Source organism: Pseudophryne corroboree, chromosome 2 (assembly GCF_028390025.1).
Source record: "Pseudophryne corroboree isolate aPseCor3 chromosome 2, aPseCor3.hap2, whole genome shotgun sequence".
NCBI lineage: Eukaryota > Metazoa > Chordata > Amphibia > Anura > Myobatrachidae > Pseudophryne > Pseudophryne corroboree.
In genome coordinates, this window is record NC_086445.1 from 492,614,372 (window position 1) to 492,638,313 (window position 23,942).

General features: G+C 47.7%; 1 protein-coding gene across 1 annotated transcript in view; it reads left to right on the forward strand.

Annotated features, from left to right (window-relative positions):
- Positions 1-23,942, forward strand: part of LOC135030521 (DNA-directed RNA polymerase II subunit RPB11-a) — a 34,155-nt gene that overhangs the window by 1,597 nt on the left and 8,616 nt on the right. Inside the window, exon 2 of the mRNA XM_063953941.1 lies at positions 18,613-18,702. Coding sequence (XP_063810011.1) covers positions 18,613-18,702 — 90 coding nt within the window. The remainder of the gene's footprint in view (positions 1-18,612; positions 18,703-23,942) is intronic.

The following is a 23,942-nucleotide window of genomic DNA, read 5'->3' on the forward strand; positions in this document are numbered from 1 at the left end:
CTAAAACTGACATATTGTATACATTTATTCAGTACTTATCATCTAGTGCCTTTCCCAATATGCAGTTTGTAAATGCCAGAGATCCATGCTAATTAAAAACACCCTTGTGTAGGTGTGGGGGGTGCAAATCCAAGCTGAAGGAGTCTCCGCCTTTAAGTGTAAACTAAACTGCGACAGAACATCTATTGTCTTGCCCTAACCCAGGCGAGCCTGCAAGGGTACACATTTTAATGTTCAGAATAAGTTTAATGATCATGGGGTCTTCTTAACTTGAACCAAGCTTGCAGAATATATACTGTAAATATTATATTTCTGCAGAACTAGAAGTTGGAGTATTTATTTGTTTAGGATTCTCATATTATTCATATTATTTTGTACCATTTATTATGTTTCACTTATAAACTCTTGTTTGTCACAATGTGGAGTCTGATCACACCAGTGTACAGAGTGCCACATAATGGGACAGGCAAACATTTTCATTTAGTAGAATTAGAAATTACCGTCTGCACTGGAAATCCCTTCTATGTTCATTATTAATAATGACAATTTATTGTAATAATATGACAATCCATTTGTACAACAGAGGTTTCAACAGCAACAAAGGGTTGTATTTGTTAGATGCACTCAATTATAATACAGCCTTTAATAATTAGTTTAAAAGTGTGTATTCAACATGTGGGATTCGTAGAATTACCTGTTTCATGTATATCCTAGTGTTATACCTTTCTGTTACTTGACTTTGTGACATATTTCTCCGGCTGGGTCCACAGGATAACAATGGGATATGATGGGGCGACAGCGGATTGGCACCAAACGATCACAAGCTTTCAGTCCTCCCAGGATGCAATGGGCTCGTCCATATATCCCCTCCCACTAGCTCAGGCAAATCAGTTTTTTGTTTGGTGCGGCAGGAGCCGGACCATGGTCACAGGGCTGCTGTTCTATGGCAGCCCTAAGCTTTCTTATTTTGTTGTTAATAGTCTTACTATGTTTTTGAGTGATCTTTCCTAACAGCGTCTTAAACGCATATTGGAAAGAGTCGCTCCAACAACTCTCTGCCGGGTCGCAACAACGCTTTCCCACTGTACAAGTGCTGTCTCGACGGGCGTCTGTGTCGGATATACTAGTAGGTCCAGCAGACGTTACCAGGCTGTGGCCGGAGCACAGGGAGAAGGTAAGGCATCTGTTCCGCTTACGGACACAGCTGCACTGGTTTGGGAGGAGACTACCAAACAGTAGCTGACGCGCAGCCACCACGGGTGCCCCAGCGCTAGGCTTTAGGGATCATAAGTTGCCTGGAATAGTATGAGACTGCGATCCCTAGAGTTGATGTCAGTGGTGGGGAGTCAGACACTTTCCTGGTTGCCCCTCCCCCCAGTTCATGACCAGTTTCTGTCGGTCTCCCGCCATGAACTGTTGCCTCCCTTCCCTCTCAGACGCTACCACGAGGGGTCTCGGTCGCAGCATATGCCGCTGCGTCTGTGTTCACTAAAAAGCTACCGCGAGGAGACCCATTCGCAGTACAGGCGTCTGTGTAACCGGAGCGTTTGTGTACACAGTGCGTCTGTGTTCACTAAAGTTCCCACAGTGAAAGTGTACACTAGTAGTGTCTGGATCCACTCAGCGTTCGCTAACGTATTTATCGATCTTGGAAGTGAGGTGAGTCTCCCTGTATCCCACTCTACTGAATACGGGTTATACAGCACTAAATTTCTATCTACTTTTGTCAGTATGAATAGTTAAATTTAAGTGCCTATTGCATACGAGTCTGTGTACATTACTGTGGTTTTCTTCGCATTGCGTCTGAATACGTTAGGATTTTTGTAGAACAGAATTCAGTAATATGTACTCCTACATACTTTGAAATGTGTTTGTAGTTGATAATATGCTCATGATTAATATATAACGTGACTGACTGCTAGTGTGATTGCTGACTTTATATATGTTTGTCAGTGGTTTCTTCTGAACCTCAATGCTGGTGCGTGGGTAGGGACAGATTGATATCGCTTTAATAAAGTAAAGTGATTACAGTCACAAACTGTGTAGTACACTGTGAAAAGCTGATTATTTATCATGGCAAAAGTGACAAGGTTATACTGACAGTAACACGAACACTCATAACATGTTTATCCTGCAAAACTGGATTATCCTCTCAGTATCTGGCACATGATGGTTTATGTGCAAATTATTTTACTTTTCAATAGATTGCAAGGCAGATCCCTGTTCAACGGCAGGTAGATCCGCCTTGGGCGATGTTTTCACAGACCTTGTTCAGTATAGCTGAACGGGTAATTCCTACAGCTTCAATACCAGCAGTACGATACACTATTAACCCATACATGCAGCTCCCTTCTTACAGTATATCCCCTACAGCTCAGGATACACAGCAAGTTGATAAACCGGGTGTAAATAAATCATCAAATTCACAGGCTACACAGGATGATACATCAGATGATGATAGCTTCGGCATATGAAGAACAGGTGGAAGGTATCAGCTCAGTGGATATAGCTGAATTAATTAGAGCAATGAAGGCTATTCTGTCCTTAGAGGATTCAGCAGAGACAGTGTTAAAAACGAAGGCACCGGTGTTTAAATGTCCCAAAACAGTTGGGGTCGAGTTTCTAGGATCAGATCAGCTGACGGAAATCATGGAAGAAGCTTGGGTTACACCCAATAAAAAATACAGAATTCCCAGAAAATGGGATTCCAATTACCCTTTTCCAACTGGGGACTGTTTAAAAAGGGAAGTGCCTCCTAAGGTAGATACGCATGTCATTCGATTAGTGCGAAAATCTATATTGCCTTTGCCGTCAACGTCACTGAATGATGTCACAGACAGGAGAGTGGATGGGTTTTTGAAAACCATATTTTCCCTGTCGGGGGCAGTCATAAGGCCAGCTATGGCTTCAGCTTGGATGGCAAAAGCAGTAGCTGAATGGGCTGAGGTAAGGAGCAAGAATCCCGTATAGCTCACATGAAACAGGCTGCAGTATTCTTAGAAGAAGCGGCAATAGATATGGGTACTATTGCTTCTAAAGCATCAGCCTTAACAGTAGCTGCTTGCAGAGCAGTTTGACTGCGCACATGGAAAGCTGATTCAGAATCAAAAAAGGTTCTGGAATCTTTGCCTTTTGTGGGGAATATTCTGTTTGGTAAGGAATTGACATGTTCTGGAATCAGAAGCAGAATCCAAGAAGGTTCGGTTTCCTGCCACATTTCGGTCGCAAGGAAAAGCAAAAGGAAAAAGTGATCGTAAGCAGCCCCAATACAATAGGTTTGGTAAGGCAAAGAATCACTGGGCCACCAGAGGGCCAGCTTCCAAACCAGAAGATAAGCCATCAGCCTAATCGTGCGGGCCTCCGCCTGGGGGACCCCAGGGTAGGGGGCCGACTTCTTCTTCATTTTGCACAGATATGGCGGCAGTCTACAACAGATGCCTGGGTGCAAGAAGTGGTATCTCTGAGTTATGTTTTCCCCTTCAAGAAGCAGCCTCTTCAAAGGTTCTTCTATACTAGCCCATCTCGGATAGAGGCGAAGGCCAGAGCCCTGCAAGAAGCAGTTCAGAAATTGCTTCAGTCAGGAGTCATTACTCCTGTACCCCCTGCACAACGGGGACAGAGTTTTTATTCCAACCTGTTTTTGGTTCAGAAACCAAATGGGTCGTTTCGGCCGATTCTCAATCTCAAAATGCTAAACAAATACATTTGGGTACCACGATTTCACATGGAGACCTTATGCTCCATAGTTTTAGCCATGGAACCAGGGGATTACATGGTATCCCTGGATATACAGGATGCTTACCTGCATGTTCCTATTGCACTGTCTCATCAGTGTTACCTCAGGTTCACCATCCTCCAGCAACATTTTCAGTTCCAGGCTTTACCCTTTGGGTTAGCCACAGCTCCCAGAGTATTTACTAAGATTATGGTGGTTATGGCAGCTTATCTCCGAAAGCAGGGGATAAGAATTTTTCCATACCTCGACGATCTTTTAATCCTGGCACAGTCCCAGGAAATGCTCTTGGGCCATCTCCAGCTGACAATAACTTGTCTACAGAGCCATGGATGGCTCATCAATTGGGCAAAGTCATCCTTGATTCCGTCACAACGGATGATTCACTTGGGGGCTGTATTGGAATCAAGTCTGCAGAAAATATTTGTACCTCGGAACAAGATATCCAAGGTGCAGTTAAGGACTCAGTAGTTGTTACACAGTCAAACAATATCAATTCATGCAGCAATACAATTGGTGGGTTTGATGGTGTCAACATTCGACATGGTGGAGTATGCACAATTCCACTCAAGACCTCTGCAGCGTCTGATTCTGGCCAAATGGAGTGGAGTACATCAGACGATAAAGAAACAGACCATAGTACTTTCAGAAAAAGTAGGAAGGTCATTAGCCTGGTGGCTGCAGACATCCAATCTAGACAAGGGGAGACCCTTTTGATATTAGATTGGGAGATCCTGACAACAGCTGCCAGTCTTCAGGGCTGGGGAGCAGTGTCCGGAAAATTATGGTTCCAGGGACAGTGGACCACAGAAGAAAGTTGCCTGCCAATAAACCTGTTGGAGCTTTGGGCCATATACATGGCACTGATTCAGGCAAAGGACACTTTGCAAGGAAAACCAGTCCAGATCCGCTCGGACAATACGACGGCAGTAGCGTACCTCAACCATCAGGGAGGAACTCGCAGCAAAAAAGCAATGGAGGAGGTAAGTCACATACTAAAATGGGCAGAACTCCATCTTCCAGCATTGTCCGCAGTGTTTGTTTCGGGAGACCTAAACTGGGAAGCGGATTTTCTCAGTCGACACAAGCGAATGGGCTCTATACCCGGAAGTCTTTCAGACTCTGGTAGACAAGTGGGGTTTGCCAGAGATAGATCTGTGGCGCCCCGTCTGAACAACAAAGTGCCAGCATACGGGTCAAGAACAAAGGATCCCGGAGAGATTTTTGTGGACGCCCTATCAGTGAAATGGGACTTTCATCTGGCATATCTGTTTCCCCCGATCATCCTGCTACCCAGGGTGGTGAGAAAAATAAAGCAAGGAAAGGGTGCCGTGATTCTAATAGCTCTGGCTTGGCCCAGAAGGCATTGGAACACAGATCAGCAAAGGATGTCAATGGATGCTCCAATTCTGCTCCCTCAACGTCCAGATCTACTGATGCAGGGCCCTTGTTATCACAGGCACCTGGATCGATTGTCATTGACAGCATGGCTCTTGAAACCTCTATCCTGAAGTCAAGAGGATTCTCACAACAGGTAATTCAAACCATGCTCAGAGCAAGGAAACCCTCCTCAGCTCGCATTTATCACCGAATATGGCAGACCTATATTCATTGGTGCAGTGAAGGAAAGATTTTGGGTCTATATTTCTATGTTTCCAGGGTCTTAGATTTCCTTCAGGCAGGAATGGATAAGGGTTTGAAGGTGGCTTCCTTGAGAGTGCAAGTATCAGCATTGACTGTATGGTTCCAAAAGAAAATTGCCAATTTACAGGATGTGCGTACTTTTTTTCCAGGGAATGCTGCGCATTCAACCGCCTTTTGTTCCTCCTGCAGTGCCTTGGGACTTAAGTCTAGTTCTCAAAGCCCTTCAAGTTGCTCCGTTTGAACCACTTAATTAAGTGGATCTGAAATGGTTGACTGCCGAAGTTCTCTTTCTACTGACTATGGCATCAGCTAGAAGAGTGTCAGATTTAGGAGCGCTGTCATGTCGTTCTCCTTTTCTGATTTTTTTTTTTATCCAGATAAAGCCGTTCTTAGAACTAGGTCTGGTTATCTTCCTAAGGTGGTGTCTAAATTCCACCTTAATGAAGAAATTGTTGTCCTGGCTTTTCAGGTATCGGGACTGTCTGCGGGAGAAGCGTCACTGGACGTAGTCCGGGCATTAAGGATCTACGTGGATCGTACCAGTGCCATCAGAAAGACAGATTCTCTCTTCATTCTCTACGGATTTCACAAGAGAGGATGGCCTGCTACAAAACAGACGCTAGCAAGATGGCTTCGAATGACTATTTCAGAAGCATATTCTCAAGCTGATCTCCCTGTTCCGGCTAATGTCTCTGCTCACTCTACACGTAAGGTAGGTCCTTCATGGGCAGCACAACATGGTGCTTCAGCAGAACAGATATGTAAGGCAGCCACAGGGTCTTCCATTAACACTTTCATTAGACATTATGCCTTGGATACCTTTGCCTCTCATGGCGCTGAATTCAGGCGTAAGGTTCTCCTGTCCAATCAGGAGCGTCCCCACCACTTGACTCACACCAAGAGACATTTCTTCCAAATACGATGGTAATGTTTAGACGTTGCCCCAATCCTAGCCTTCTTCAGGATGCCCTTCCGAGCAGGAATCAGGCGCTCAACTTCCATGCCGTCAAACGTAGCCGCGGTAAGTCTTGATAGGCGAACGGCCCCTGCTGCATCAGGTCCTCCCAGAGAGGAAGAGGCCTCGGCTCTTCTTGCAGTAGATTCAGAAGGTCCGCGTACCAAGCCCTCCTTGGCTAGTCTGGGGCAATGAGGATCGCTTGAACCCTTGTTCTCCTTATGAGCTTTAGGATTCTTGGGATGAGTGGGAGTGGTGGAAACACGTACGCTGACCGGAACACCCATGGAGACACCAGGGCGTCCACTGCCTGTGGGTCCCTCGACCTGGAACAATAAAGCCGAAGCTTCTTGTTGAGACGACAGGCCATCATGTCTATTTGGGGTAAACCCCAAAGATCTAGTATTTCCTTGGACGACACCGGATGGAGTCCCCACTCTCCTGGATGGAGATCGTGTCTGCTGAGGAAGTCTGCTTCCCAGTTGTCTACTCCCGGAATGAAGATGGCTGACAGCGCTAACGCGTGCTTTTCTGTCCAGAGGAGTATTCTTGTCACCTCTGACATTGCTGCTCTGCTCTTCGTTCCGCCCTGTTGGTTTATGTAAGCCACTGTTGTTACGTTTTCCGACTGCACTTGAATGGCCCGATTTCTCAGAAGAGGGGCCATCTGAAGAAGACCGTTGTAGATGGCTCTTAGTTCCAGGATGTTGATGGGCAGGCCGGCTTCCAGGCTTGACCACCGTCCTTGGAAGGTTACTCCTTGAGTGACTGCTCCCCAGCCCTGAAGGCTCGCATCCGTGGTTAGAAGGACCCAGTCCTGAATCCCGAACCTGCGTCCCTCCAGAAGGTGAGGCAATTAGAGCCACCAGGAGAGTGAAATCCTGGCCTTTGGTGACAGACGAATTCTCTGGTGCATGTGGAGGTGAGATCCCGACCATTTGTCCAGGAGATCCAGTTGGAAGGTCCGAGCGTGGAACCTCCCATACTGGAGAGCCTCGTAAGAGGCCACCATCTTTCCCAATAGGCGAATGCATTGATGAACCGACACCCGGGGTGGCTTCAGGACATCCCGGACCATTGCTTGTATCACCAACGCCTTTTCCTGCAAAAGAAACACCCTCTGCACTTCCGTATCCAGGATCATTCCCAGAAATGACACCCCCTGGGTTGGTTCCAAATGTGACTTTGGAAGGTTCAGAATCCAACCGTGACTCTGGAGCAGTCACGTTGTGAGAACAATGGACTGCAGCAGCCTCTCCTTGGACGATGCCTTTATCAGCAGATCGTCCAGATATGGAATGATGTTCACACCCTGCTTGCAGAGGAGAATCATCATTTCCGCCATCACCTTGGTAAACACCCTTGGTGCTGTGGAGAGACCGAATGGCAGGGCCTGGAACTGGAAATTACAGTCCAGCAATGTGAAGCGGAAATGAGCCTGATGTGGCAGCCAGATCCAAATGTGGAGGTACGCATCCTTGATATCCAGTGATACCAGGAATTCCCCTTCTTCCAGACCTGATCTCACCGCCCTGAGAGACTCCATCTTGAACTTGAACTCCTTTAGAAAGGGGTTCAATGATTTTAGGTTCAGAATGGGCCTGACCGAACCATCTGGTTTCGGTACCACGAAAAGGTTCGAATAGTAACCTTTGTTCAGGATGTGAGATGGTACTGGCACAATGACCTGTGCCTCTGCCAGCTTTTGGACAGCGTCTTTTAGTCCAGTGCTGTCCTCCAACAGAGTTGGCAAGCCTGACTTGAAAAAGCGATGAGGAGGGAGACTTTGAAATTCCAGCCTGTATCCCTGAGACATAATATCTACCACTCAGGGATCCAGGCCGGACGATACCCAGACATGACTGAAGTGTCTGAATCTCGCTCCCACTGGCCTCACCACCGGGGTGTGCAGTCCACCGTCGTGCGGAGGACTTTGGCGTACCCGAAGCAGGCTTTTGTTCCTGGGAACCTGCAGCGGCAGGTTTCTTGGACTTAACCCGACCTCCCCTAAAGAAGATATTGGAAGTTCTGGCCTTTCTAGGCTTGTTAGGCCGAAAGGACTGCGTTGCAGATGAAGAAAATGATTTCTTAGGAGCAGGTGCTGTTGAGGGAAGAAACGGAGACTTACCCGCTGTAGCGGTGGATATACACGCGTGTAGAGCTTCCCCAAAGAGAGCCTGACCTGTATAGGGTAGGGACTCCACACTCCTTCTGGATTCCGCGTCGGCCGACCACTGGCGCAGGCACAGTCCCCGACAAGCTGAAACAGACATGGAAGATATTCCTGCAGCCATGGAACCCATGTCTTTCATGGATTCTACCATAAAACCTGCGGAATCATGTATGTTGCGTAAATACAATGCAACGTCATCCCTATCCATCGTATGCAAATCCTCAAGTAAGGTAGCCGACCACTTTACTATTGCCTTTGCAATCCATGCAATAGCAATAGTGGGACGTAATATGGCCCCTGAAGCAGTATACATTGATTTAAGCGTGTTCTCAATTTTCTTATCAGCCTGCTCCTTTAAGGCGGTAGAACCTGGAACAGGTAAAACCACCTTCTTTGAGAGTCTGGACACAGAGGCGTCAACAATCGCCAGGTTTTCCCATTTTTTCCTATCCTCAGGGAAAGGAAATGCCACCTGGACCCTTTTAGGGATCTTGAACTTTTTCTCAGGGTTTTCCCATGCCTTTTCAAATATAGCATTCAACTCCTTTGACGCAGGAAAGGTTAGCGAGGCTTTTATTTTCAGTGAAAAAAGCCTCCTCAACCTGCTCAGGTGTGGTTTCATTAACACATCCCTGATAGCCTCTATCAACAATTGCACCCCCTTTGCAAGAGATGCGGACCCCCGCAACACATCCCCATCACCATCTGTAGTGTCAGAATCGGTATCCGTGTCGTCTTCTGTGTCATGCACAAGCGCACGTTTGTTGGGGTATATAGCGGGGCCTCCTGAGGTACCAGAAACAGGCCATACTGCCATAGTTCTGTAATACCTGGGTTGCAGATTCATTACTTGCAACCCTGTCAGAAATCTGAGAAATCCAAGATTTAATAGAGGAAAACCACTCTGGTTCCCTTGCTGGTATCTGTGCTAAACCAGTGCTATCCTGATTACATGGAATGGGATCATCCTGGGAGGATAAATCCTCTGCAGCATATGACACAGTGTCCCTGGACATAGCTAAAGGAGACCACCAAACACTCCACACACACACACACACACACACACACACACACACACACACACACACACACGTGGGGGCAGATTTTCCCCCCCAAGAATGGCAAGAGAGAGACAGAGATCGGAGCCAACCCACACACAGTGCTTTCAGCAAAGGGAGACCCCTTGTCAGCGCAAACGGTATCCCTTAATAGGAGACACAGTTGTTTTACAGCCTCCCCTCTTCTACGACCCCCTGGTTCCGTGCACTGATAGCTGGAGTTGCTGTGGAGGGACCTGTTCTTCCATACAGCGCTGTTCAGGCAGTAAAATGGCGCTGGAATGCTGCTGGGTCTGTTCTGAGGAGAAGCTCTGCCCCCTTAATGGCGCTGTCTTCCCGCTCTTCAAGAATTATACTGGCCTGAGGTAAAACTTGCTGGCTAAGATCCGCGGACCCTGACAGACTTGTGGACCAGTGTGTGGGTAAGCGCTGGCCCAGGGCGCCCCTCACAGCGCTGCACCATGTGCCTCTGAACCTTCACAGGAGCACAGTTAATACTGGGCTCCCTCCCCGTTGCCGCCATCTTCACACCAGCTCCCCGCTTGCTTGGGGGGTCGGTGTCTCACTCACCACTCTTCAGCTCTGTAAGGGGTTGGTAACATGCTGCTGGGGCAAGCGGTCCCCTGTGGCGGAGAACGATCCGACCCCTCTAGAGCTCAGTGTCCAGTCAGCGGAGACAGTGGCTCAGACCCCACAGGGCGGACACTGCTATCGCCCCCTTAGTCCCTCGCTGCAAAATACCTTTAACTAGAAAAGCTCAGTAGAGCTCCCCTAGCTGTGACCGGCTCCTCGTGGCACATTTTCTAAACTGAGTCTGGTAGGAGGGGCATAGAGGGAGGAGCCAGCCCACACTCTCAAGCTCTTAAAGTGCCAATGGCTCCTGGTGGACCCGTCTATACCCCATGGTACTAATATGGACCCCAGCATCCTCTAGGACGTAAGAGAAAATATGTTAAACAAGTGTGGTGTATGAAACCTACCACCAAATTTAGAAGTTGGCTTTTTTTTTTTTTTTAACTGCACAAATCATGGGCCTAATTAAGGCATGATCGCTGGGCTGCTGATTTTGCTGTCCTGCGATCAGATCGTCACCATCCAAGGGGAGTGTAAATTCGCAAGTGTGTGATCGCATGTGTACGCCGTGCTACAAATATCCCTCAGTCAGCGGCAAATCCATTCACACCTCACTCACCATTGAATGTTTTTTCCACTGTGTGCTGTTTGTGCTCAGCCCAGAACGTACTCCTAAAGTGCTAAGAGAACAGGCTGATCGTGTCCGGAGCTGACGTCACACACACTCCCTGAAAACGCTTGGGAACGCCTGCGTTTTCCCTGACACTCCCAGAACACGGTCAGTTACCACTCACAAACGGCCTCTTCCTGTCAATCAGCATGCGAATGTCTGTGCGATTGAAATTTTCGCACCAACCTGTCGCTGTTTGACGATGCCTGTTATTTGGCAATGTGCGTGCGCATTGCGGTGCATGCGCAGTCAATCGACAATCTCCCGCTGTGCGAAAACGCACAGCAGCGATCAGGTCTGAATCGGGCCCCACATCTGTAGTGTCCAGAAGTAACCCATTGCTTACACATGGGTTGGGTATGATATTCCGGCGCTCAGCATGCCGACAGTGGAATCTTGACATTCAAAATCTCAGCTGATTATGGTAAGTATTGTAACCCTAACCCTTCCCTAGTGTCTAAACCAAACCCTAACCCAGTGATGGCTAACCTTGACACTCCAGCTGTTGTTGAACTACACATCCCAGCATACCCTGCTACAGTTTTGCTATTTGGCCTTGCTAAAACTGATGCAGGGCATGCTGGGATGTGTAGTTCAACAACAGCTGGAGTGTCAAGGTTAGCCATCACTGCCCTAATCCCTATACTTACTGTCGGGATTCCGCTACTGGGATTCTGTGTGCCGGGACATCACTACATCCCTTACACATGTCTAGCTGAAAAGAGATAATAGATATTGCTGCATGTCATTGAATATTTAGAAAGCATGGGATGGTGGATAAACTTTTTATAGCTATACTCCAGACTAAGTATATAAGGTTTCATCCTGTAATACAGTGTAATAAATGTGGATTTCTCTGACGTCCTAGTGGATGCTGGGAACTCCGTAAGGACCATGGGGAATAGCGGCTCCGCAGGAGACTGGGCACAAAAGTAAAGCTTTAGGACTACCTGGTGTGCACTGGCTCCTCCCCCTATGACACTCCTCCAAGCCTCAGTTAGATTTTTGTGCCCGAACGAGAAGGGTGCACACTAGGGGCTCTCCTGAGCTGCTTAGTGAAAAGTTTAGTTTTAGGTTTTTTTATTTTCAGTGAGACCTGCTGGCAACAGGCTCACTGCATCGAGGGACTAAGGGGAGAAGAAGCGAACTCACCTGCGTGCAGAGTGGATTGGGCTTCTTAGGCTACTGGACACCATTAGCTCCAGAGGGATCGAACACAGGCCCAGCCATGGAGTCCGGTCCCAGAGCCGCGCCGCCGGCCCCCTTACAGAGCCAGAAGCAAGAAGAGGTCCGGAAAATCGGCGGCAGAAGACATCCTGTCTTCACCAAGGTAGCGCACAGCACTGCAGCTGTGCGCCATTGCTCCTCAGCACACTTCACACTTCGGTCACTGAGCAGCAATAAAAACACCTTGGCTGGCGAAAATACATCACATATAGCCCCCAGGGCTATATGGATGAATTTTAACCCCTGCCAGATTACACTGAAAAACGGGAGAAAAGGCCGCCGAGAAAGGGGCGGAGCCTATCTCCTCAGCACACTGGCGCCATTTTCCCTCACAGCTCCGTTGGAGGGAAGCTCCCTGGCTCTCCCCTGCAGTCACTACACTACAGAAAGGGTTAAAAAAGAGAGGGGGGCACTAATTAGGCGCAGTATAAACAATACAGCAGCTATAAGGGGAAAAACACTTATATAAGGTTATCCCTGTGTGGGAATAAACTGACATAGTCTTTACCGCTGTGTATGCCTGCTTGAGTGCCGCCTTCACCACGATTCTATTGCCAGAGGTCTTCGCCTCCAGGAGGGCACCGCAGCACCTTTCACTTTATGCGTGAGTGCCGAGCTTTCATAGCTATCTATATATATATATATATATATATATATATATATACATATATATATATATATATATACATATATATATATATATATATATAGCGCTCTGGTGTGTGCTGGCAAACTCTCCCTCTGTCTCCCCAAAGGGCTAGTGGGGTCCTGTCCTCTATCAGAGCATTCCCTGTGTGTGTGCTGTGTGTCGGTACGTTTGTGTCGACATGTATGAGGAGGAAAATGATGTGGAGGCGGAGCAAATTGCCTGTAATAGGGATGTCACCCCCTAGGGGGTCGACACCTGAGTGGATAAACTGCTGGAAGGAATTACATGACAGTGTCAGCTCTTTACAAAAGACAGTGATTGACATGAGACAGCCGGCTACTCAGCTTGTGCCTGTCCAGACGTCTCATAGGCCGTCAGGGGCTCTAAAGCGCCCGTTACCTCAGATGGCAAATACAGACGCCGACACGGATACTGACTCCAGTGTCGACGGGGAAGAGACAAATATGACTTCCAGTAGGGCCACACGTTACATGATTGAGGCAATGGAAAATGTTTTACACATTTCTGATAATACGAGTACCACCAATAGGGGTATTATGTTCAGTGAGGAAAAACTACCTGTAGTTTTCCTGAATCTGAGAAATTAAATGAGGTGTGTGATGAAGCGTGGGTTTCCCCCGATAAAAAACTGATAATTTCTAAAAAGTTATTGGCATATATCCTTTCCCGCCAGAGGTTAGGGTGCGTTGGGAAACACCCCCTAGGGGGGATAAAGCGCTCACACGCTTGTCAAAACAAGGGCTCTACCCTCTCCTGAGATGGCCGCCCTTAAGGATCCTGCTGATAGAAAGCAGGAGGGTATCCTAAAATGTATTTACACACATACTGGTGTTATACTGCGACCAGCCATCGCCTCAGCCTGGATGTGCAGTGCTGGGTTGGCGTGGTCGGATTCCCTGACTGAAAATATTGATACCCTAGATAGGGACAGTATATTATTGCCTGTAGAGCATTTAAAAGATGCATTTCTATATATGTGTGATGCACAGCGGGATATTTGTTGACTGGCATCAAGAGTAAGTGCGCTGTCCATTTCTGCCAGAAGAGGGTTATGGACACGACAGTGGTCAGGTGATGCGGATTCCAAATGGCATATGGAAGTATTGCCTTATAAAGGGGAGGAGTTATTTGGGGTCGGTCTTTCAGACCTGGTGGCCACGGCAACAGCTGGGAAATCCACGTTTTTACCCCAGGTCGCCTCTCAACATAAGAAGACGCCGTATTATCAGGCGCAGTCCTTTCGTTCCCATAAGGGCACGTGGGCAAAAGGTTCCTCATTTCTGCCCCGTGACAGAGAGGGAAACGGCTGCAGAAATCAGCCAGTTCCCAGGAACAGAAGCCCTCCCCCGCCTCTGCCAAGCCCTCAGCATGACGCTGGGGCTTTACAAGCAGACAGGGAGGCAGTGTTGGAAGCCATTCACAAGCTGTATTCCCAGCAGGTGATAATTAAGGTACCCCTCCTGCAACAGGGAAAGGGGTATTACTCCACACTGTTGTGGTACCGAAGCCGGACGGCTCGGTGAGACCGATTTTAAATCTAAAATCTTTGAACACTTACATACAGAGGTTCAAATTCAAGAGAAGGGGACTACATGGTGTCTCTGGACATCAAGGATGCTTACCTTCATGTCCAAATTTACCCTTCTCACCAAGGGTACCTCAGGTTTGTGGTACAGAACTGTCACTATCAGTTTCAGACGCTGCCGTTTGGATGGTCCACGGCACCCCGGGTCTTTACCAAGGTAATGGCCGAAATGGTGATACTCCTTCGAAGGAAGGGAGTTTTAGTTATCCCTTACTTGGACGATCTCCTGATAAGGGTAAGATCCTGGGAACAGTTGGAGGTCGGTGTAGCACTATCTCAGGTAGTGTTGCGACAGCACGATTGGATTCTCAATATTCCAAAATCGCAGCTGGTTCCGACGACTCGTCTTCTGTTCCTAGGGATGATTCTGGCCACAGTTCAGAAAAAGGTGTTTCTCCCGGAGGAGAGAGCCAGGGAGTTATCCGAGCTAGTCAGGAACCTCCTAAAACCGAACCAAGTCTCAGTGCATCAATGCACAAGGGTTCTGGGAAAAATGGTAGCTTCCTACGAAGAAAAGCCATTCGGCAGATTCCACGCAAGAATAACCCGGTCACCAAGGACAAGGGTGTCCCTCCTGTGGTGGTTGCAGAGTGCTCATCTTCTAGAGGGCCGCAGAGTCGGCATTCAGGACTGGGTCCTGGTGACCACGGATGCCAGCCTGCGAGGCTGGGGAGCAGTCACACAGGGAAGAAATTTCCAGGGCTTATGGTCAAGCCTGGAGACATCATTTCACATAAATATCCTGGAGCTAAGGGCCATTTACAATGCTCTCAGCTTAGCAAGACCTCTGCTTCAAGGTCAGCCGGTGTTGATCCAGTCGGACAACATCACGGCAGTCACCCATGTAAACAGACAGGGTGGCACAAGAAGCAGTCAATGGCAGAAGCTGCAAGGATTCTTCGCTGGGCGGAAAATCATGGGATAGCACTGTCAACAGTATTCATTCCGGGAGTGGACAACTGGGAAGCAGACTTCCTCAGCAGGCACGGCCTCCACCCGGGAGAGTGGGGACTTCACCCAGAAGTCTTCCACATGATTGTAAACCATTGGGAAAAACCAAAGGTGGACATGATGGCGTCCCGCCTAAACAAAAAATTGGACAGGTATTGCGCCAGGTCAAGGGAACCTCAGGCAATAGCTGTGGACGCTCTGGTAACACCGTGGGTGTACCAGTCAGTGTATGTGTTCCCTCCTCTTCCTCTCATACCAAAAGTACTGAGAATTGTAAGACGGAGGGGAGTAAGAACTATACTCGTGGCTCCGGATTGGCCAAGAAGGACTTGGTACCCGGAACTTCAAGAGATGCTCACGGAGGACCCGTGGCCTCTACCTCTAAGAAGGGACCTGCTCCAGCAAGGACCCTGTCTATTCCAAGACTTACCGCGGCTGCGTTTAACGGCAGGGCGGTTGAACGCCGGATCCTGAAGGAAAAAGGTATTCCGGATGAAGTCATCCCTACCCTGATCAAGCCAGGAAGGATGTAACCGCAAAGCATTATCACCGCATTTGGCGAAAATATGTTGCGGGGTGCGAGGCCAGTAAGGCCCCGATGGAGGAATTTTCAACTAGGTCGATTCCTGCATTTCCTGTAAACAGGAGTGTCTATGTGCCTAAAATTGGGGTCCATTAAGGTTCAAATTTCGGCCCTGTCAATTTTCTTCCAGAAAGATCTAACTTCAGTTCCTGAAGTTCAGACGTTTTGTAAAAGGGGTACTGCATATACAGCCTCCTTTTGTGCCTCCAGTGGCACCTTGGGATCTCAATGTAGTTTTGGGGTTCCTAAAGTCACATTGGTTTGAACCACTTGAATCTGTGGAGTTAAAATATCTCACATGGAAAGTGGTCATGTTGTTGGCCCTGGCCTCGGCCAGGCGCGTGTCAGAATTGGGGGCTTTATCCTGTAAAGGCCCTTATCTGATCTTCCAGACAGGGCGGAATTGAGGACTCATCCTCAATTTCTCCGTAAGCTGTTTTCAGTGTTTCACGTGAACCAGCCTATTGTGGTACCTGCGGCTACTAGGGACTTGGAGGACTCCAAGTTGCTGGACGTAGTCAGGGCCCTGAAAATATATGTTTCCAGGACGGCTGGAGTCAGAAAATCTGACTCGCTGTTTATCCTGTATGCACCCAACAAGCTGGGTGCTCCTGCTTCTAAGCAGACTATTGCTCGTTGGATTTGTAGCACAATTCAGCTTGCACATTCTGTGGCAGGCCTGCCACAGCCAAAATCTGTAAAAGCCCATTCCACACGGAAAGTGGGCTCATCTTGGGCGACTGCCCGAGGGGTCTCGGCTTTACAACTTTGCCGAGCAGCTACTTGGTCAGGGGCAAACACGTTTGCTAAATTCTACAAATTTGATACCCTGGCTGAGGAGGACCTGGAGTTCTCTCATTCGGTGCTGCAGAGTCATCCGCACTCTCCCGCCCGTTTGGGAGCTTTGGTATAATCCCCATGGTCCTTACGGAGTTCCCAGCATCCACTAGGACGTCAGAGAAAATAAGAATTTACTTACCGATAATTCTATTTCTCATAGTCCGTAGTGGATGCTGGGCGCCCATCCCAAGTGCGGCTTGTCTGCAATACTTGTACATAGTTATTGTTACAAAAATCGGGTTATTGTGGTTGTGAGCCATCTTTCCAGAGGCTCCTCTGTTATCATGCTGTTAACTGGATTCAGATCACAGGTTGTACGGTGTGATCGGTGTGGCTGGTATGAGTCTTACCCGGGATTCATAAATCCTTCCTTATTGTGTACGCTCGTCCGGGCACAGTATCCTAACTGAGGCTTGGAGGAGGGTCATAGGGGGAGGAGCCAGAGCACACCAGGTAGTCCTAAAGCTTTACTTTTGTGCCCAGTCTCCTGCGGAGCCGCTATTCCCCATGGTCCTTACGGAGTTCCCAGCATCCGCTACGGACTATGAGAAATTGAATTATCGGTAAGTAAATTCTTATTTATTTTTTTGTTCTTTAAATTAAAAGCAGTGCACCTTCAGAATTCTCCTAAAGGCAGAACATTCCAGACACAGCATCGAGTGTGCAGTAAAATAAGCATTGCTGCTTTCTTGTAATTGTACAACACAAATAATGTGGAAAAATGAATTGCCCGCTTGATGCCATACACACATGGAAAAAGAGACAAACCTACCAAAAAGACATGTATTTAATCCAGTGAATGAGCTTTTCCTGCTTATTTGTACAGACAAACAGCCTCCAGGCATACTTTAGTTCCTGCTTTTTACCCCAAATCGTGTGAAGAAGGTACACACTCCTAACAAGCTGTGTTCTGTCAGTAAAGGATGATCGGCCTTCTTGCCACATCTGCTATATACCGTGTACTATACTGTGTCCCTCACACTGACAGGCATTTGTTGTACAGAGGTAAGCCCCATGTGTGTATATACGATTGCGTGTGGTTGTGAGCCTGTGCACATAACATAGGCTGATGGTATTCTTTATACAATGCTAACATTGAGCAGCGCTGTACATTGAGGGTGGTTACAAAACAAAATAATGAAACGGCATCAAGTTGGGCAAAGAACATTAATCGTACCTTTTTATTTTAATGCCCTGTTGGTTTAATTTGACACTTTAAAGGACCTGTAACAGAACATCTAGTGTCCCTGATCTGTTGCGTTATGAAAATGTCAGCGTGTACCAACAGTGTTTACTGTAGGGTTCAACGAAGGCTATTATAATAGAGGATCAAGCTCCAGTGATCATAGGTCAGGAGGAAGAATGTGCATTATTAATACAGCAATCACCTTTGTGCATAAAACTTTATGCTTACATTTTGATATTTGATTGGCTTTGAATTTGTAAATAAGCCTAACTTCTTGATATGAGGTAGTCTGTTTGCTCCATAGCTGAGGGCTAAGATTTCTGCCAGCAAAGGAGAAGCCATATAAGTTATTAGGAAAATCTAATTATTTTAATGTGCCAATCATATCATGCATTGCTGTAAAGAGAATAATCAGACCCCATCCCAGCAGTGTTTAGATAAACATTGTGAAAAGAAACTGGAGTAAGTGCTTGCTAGCCAGAGAAGAACATACAAACTGAACACAGATACAAAACCTGCCTAGAACTGAACTCATGATCTCAGTGCTAAGAGGCAGTAATGGTAACCCACTGTTCCACCATGCTAGCACAAACACTGTGCATCATTAGATACAGCTGTAAATAATGACATGTACTGTAACACATGAGAAGGCACCTGTTACTACATATTTATGATTGCAATATATTTCAGACCCAAAAAACTGCAAACATTTGTGTTCTATATGTTAAATGTTTTCTTTTTGTTACTTTTTTTTTTTTTTTTAGGATAACAATCACTAAGGACACAAAAGTACCGAATGCCTGTTTGTTTACCATAAACAAGGAAGATCATACAATTGGAAATATTATTAAATCGTAAGTGACAATACTGGTCTAGTACCACTCCTATATCTGTCTAAGGATAGGTGCATGTAGTTTATCCCTGTGCAATGTGGGAACTGAATGTCCTCAAGATCCATGATCTCTGTAATGGCAAACTTTATTATCTGTATTCACGCAGTTTGACGACAGGCACACTTACAGCTGAAAAAAAGCTATTCTTTATTACCTTTTATTTAAATGGCACCACAAGGGATCCGCAGCGCTCATTACAGAGTACACAAACATGGGCAAAACAAGAAATACAGCACTTAGTTTGAGACAATATAGGAGAAGTACAAGGTAAATACAGAAAACCAGGAGTTCAGTGCTATCAACGGGAGTGTTGAGTATAAGACAGTGTACGTAAGAGAAGGAAAGTTACATGAAGGGAGAAGGCCCTGCTCTTGCTAGCTTACAATCTAAAAACACAAATGAATACACTTGAGAACCATAATAAATACTTTGCAAGTGATACTCTGCAACCATTCATTTATCAAGTCATGTAGTGACTAGGCCTCCAATATTATCAGCCCTAACATTACATTTTATAAAATGGGTGATACTGTGTATATATAGCGACTATTACTCTGCTGCAACATATACAGGATGCTGCAAATTTTATGAGCGAAGCTATTAAGGAGTTTTGTAAGATAAATGGCCACACTACTGCTATGGCTGTTTCGGCACGCAGGGCTCTGTGGTTGCGTCAGTGGTCAGCTGACTCCAAAAAGTGTGTAGAAAATCTTCCCTTTACAGGTGATGCCTTGTTTGGAGATCAATTAAATAAATGGATCTCCCAGTCAACGGCGGGTAAGTCTACATATCTGCCGTCGGCTGCGCCGCCTACTAGACGTTCTTACACCGGACCCTCTTTTCGTGTGGCACGGTTCAGAGGCAGGGGCCTCCACCGCCTCCAGAGGATCTCATGGTAAGTCCCGTAAACCTGCACCTGCTGTCTCCCTGGACCAGACCACCGGATCTCCTGCCGCTAAGCCTTCCGTGTGACTGTTGGCCACAGCGGAAAGGCAACTTTCAGGTAGGGGCTCGCCTTCAAAACTTCACCCAAATGTGGGCGGAGTCCTGCCAGGATCCTTAGGTGAGGGACCTCATTTCCCAAGTATACCGGCTGGAATTTCAGGCACTCCCTCCTCCCAGGTTTTTCAAGTCTGGCTTACCAGCTTTACCTGCAGCAAAAGTTTCCTTGCAAGAGGCTATTCAAAAACTTTTGCAGACAGAGGTGGTGGTTCCTGTACCTCTTCCGTTACACAACAGAGGTTTTTACTCCAGTCTTTTTGTCGTTCCCAAACCAGATGGTTCGGTGCGCCCCATCTTGAATCTGAAGTTTCTAAACCCGTATCTGCAGGTGTTCAAGTTCAAGATGGAATCTCTGCGGGCAGTGGTGTCCGTTCTGGAGGAGGGGGAGTTCCTGGTGTCTTTGGATGTCAAGGATGCTTACCTACACATTTCCATGTGGCCTCCTCATCAGCCTTACCTCAGGTTCGCCATATTGGATGACTCTTCCAGCCTTACCTTTTGGATTATCCACAGCTCCAAGGGTCTTCACCAAAGTCATGGCTGAGATGATGCTGCAACTGCGCATGATAGGAGTAAACATAGGCCCTCATTCCGAGTTGTTCGCTCTGTAATTTTCTTTGCATCACAGCGATTTTCCGCTAATTGTGCATGCGCAATGTTCGCACTGCGCCAAGTAAATTTGCTAAGAAGTTTGGTATTTTACTCACGGCATTACGAGGATTTTTCTTCGTACTGGTGATCGGAGTGTGACTGACAGGAAGTGGGTGTTTCTGGGCGGAGTCTGGCCGTTTTATGGGTGTGTGTGGAAAAACGCGGGAGTGGCTGGAGAAACGGGGGAGTGTCTGGGCGAACGCTGGGTGTGTTTGTGACGTCAAACCAGGAACGACAAGCACTGAACTGATCGCACTGGAAGAGTAAGTCTCGAGCTACACAGAAACTGCACAGAAAAATCTTTTCACAATATTGCGAATACTTTGTTCGCAATTCTGCTAAGCTAAGATACACTCCCAGAGGGCGGCGGCTTAGCGTGTGTAATGCTGCGAAAAGCGGCTAGCGAGCGAACAACTCGGAATGAGGGCCATAGTCCCCTACGTGGACGATCTCCTCATAAAGGCTGTGTCCAAGGAGCGTCTGCTACACAGCATCGATCTGACATCTCGCCTTTTTACGGATGATGGGTGGATCCTAAATTTTCAGAAATCTCACCTGGACCCGGCCCAATGTCTCCAGTTCCTGGGAATGATACTGGATACAGTGTCTCAAAGGGTGTTTCTTCCGATGGACAAGGCCTTGGCTATCCAGGCTATGGTCCGCTCGGTCCTCAGTCCTCGCAAGGTGTCCATACATCTTTGCATCCGCTTTCTGGGCAAGATGGTGGCTGCTTATGAGGCAATCCAATATGGTAGATTCCATGCCCAGCCATTTCAACTGGATCTCCTGGACAAATGGTTGGGTTCTCACCTTCACATGCATGAAGTGACCTTGTCTCTGAAAGCCCGGATTTCTCTTACGTCCTAGAGGATGCTGGGGACTCCGTAAGGACCATGGGGATAGACGGGCTCCGCAGGAGACATGGGCACTTTAAGAAAGACTTTAGGATTTGGGTGTGCACTGGCTCCTGCCTCTATGCCCCTCCTCCAGACCTCAGTTGATTACTGTGCCCAGAGGAGACTGGGTTCTTTTCAGAGGCTCTCCTGAGTTTCTGACAGAAAGTATTTTGTTAGGTTTTTTATTTTCAGGGAGCCTGCTGGCAACAGACTCCCTGCATCGTGGGACTGAGGGGAGAGAAGCAGACCTACTTCTGTGAGTTGAAAGGCTCTGCTTCTTAGGCTACTGGACACCATTAGCTCCAGAGGGATTGGTACGCAGGTCTCATCCTCGCCGTCCGTCCCGGAGCCGCGCCGCCGTCCTCCTCACAGAGCTGAAGGTAGAAGCCACGTGAGTATGAGAAGTTAGAAGACATCAGAGGCTGCAGAAGACTTCAGTGTTCTCCACTGAGGTAACGCACAGCACTGCAGCTGTGCGCCATTGCTCCCATTCACCTCACATACTGTGTCACTGTAAGGGAGCGGGGGGGGGAGGGGGGCGGCGCCCTGGGCAGCAAACAAACCTTTCCTGGCAAAAGATGGGTATATACAGCCGGCCACTGTATATACCTACGAGCCCCCACCAAAGTTTTGTATTTTAGAGCGGGACAGAAGCCCGCCGCCGAGGGGGCGGGGCTTCTCCCTCAGCACTCACCAGCGCCATTTTTTCTCCACAGCACCGCTGAGAGGAAGCTCCCCGGACTCTCCCCTGCTTAGATCACGGTGACAAGAGGGTTTTAAAGTAGAGGGGGGGCACATAATTGGCGAATTGAGTATAAAAGCGCTATCTGGGTAAACATAAATATTGTGTTTTTGTCCTGGGTTATTATAGCGCTGGGTGTGTGCTGGCATACTCTCTCTCTCTCTCTCTCTCTGTCTCTCCTAAGGGCCCTGTGGGGGAACTGTCCTCAGATAAGAGGGTTCCCTGAGTGTGTGGTGTGTCGGTACGTGTGTGTCGACATGTCTGAGGTAGAAGGCTTTTCGAGGGAGGAGGAGGAGCAAATGAATGTGGTGTCGCCGTGGACTGCGCCGACACCTGACTGGATTGATATGTGGAATGTTTTAAGTGCCAATGTAAATTTATTGCACAAAAGATTGGATAAAGCTGAAGCTAGGGAACAGTCAGGGAGTCAACCCATGCCTGTACCTATGTCGCAGGGACCTTCGGGGTCCCAAAAGCACCCACTATCCCAAATAGTTGACACGGATTCTGACTCCAGTGTCGATTATGATGATGCAAAATTACAGCCAAAGGTGGCTAAATGTATTCGATATATGATTATTGCAATCAAAGATGTTTTGCATATCACAGAGGAACCCCCTGTCCCGGACACGCGGGTACACATGTATAAGGGAAAGAAAACTGAGATAAATTTTCCCCCCTCACATGAGCTGAACGAGTTATGTGAAAAAGCTTGGGAATCTCCAGACAAGAAACTGCAGATTCCCAAAAGGATTCTTATGGCGTATCCTTTCCCGCCAACGGACCGGATACGGGGGAATCATCCCCTAGGGTGGACAAAGCTTTGACACGCTTATCCAAAAAGGTAGCGCTGCCTTCCCAAGATACGGCTACCCTCAGGGATTCTGCTGATCGCAAGCAGGAGGTTACCCTGAAGTCCATTTATACACATTCAGGTACCTTACTCAGACCGGCTATTGCGTCTGCATGGGTGTGTAGTGCTGTAGCAGCATGGACAGATACCTTATCAGCGGAATTTGATACCCTGGATAAGGATACCATCCTGTTGACCCTAGGACATATAAAAGATGCTGTCTTATATATGAGAGATGCACAAAGAGACATTGGTCTATTGGGTTCGAGAATCAACGCTTTGTCGATCTCGGCTAGAAGAGTCCTTTGGACCCGACAATGGACAGGTGATGCCGACTCAAAAAGGCATATGGAGGTTTTACCTTACAAGGGTGAGGAATTGTTTGGGGAAGGTCTCTCGGACCTGGTCTCCACTGCTACGGCAGGCAAATCCAATTTTTTACCTTATATTCCCTCACAACCTAAAAAAGCACCGCATTATCAAATGCAGTCCTTTCGATCAAATCGAAACAAGAAAGGCCGTGGATCATCCTTTCTTGCCAGAGGTAAGGGCAGAGGGAAAAAGCTGCACAACACAGCTAGTTCCCAGGAACAGAAGTCCTCCCCGGCCTCTGCAAAATCCACCGCATGACGCTGGGGCTCCACTAAGGGAGTCCGCCCCAGTGGGGGCACGTCTTCGAATTTTCAGCCACATCTGGGCCCACTCACAGGTGGATCCCTGGGCAATAGAAATTGTTTCCATAGGTTACAAACTAGGGGAAACAAACGGTTTTTCAAATCGGCTCTGCCAACGTCTCCTCAAGAACGGGAGATAGTGTTAAATGCAATCGACAAATTGTTATCTTCAACAGGTGGTGGTCAAGGTTCCCCCGCTTCAACAGGGCAGGGGATATTACTCAACCCTGTTTGTGGTCCCGAAACCGGAGGGCGGAAAACCATGTAAGCGCCCTATCAGCAGTGTTCATTCCGGGAGTGGACAACTGGGAAGCAGACTTCCTCAGCAGGCACGACCTGCATCCGGGAGAGTGGGGACTTCATCAGGAAGTCTTCACACAGAA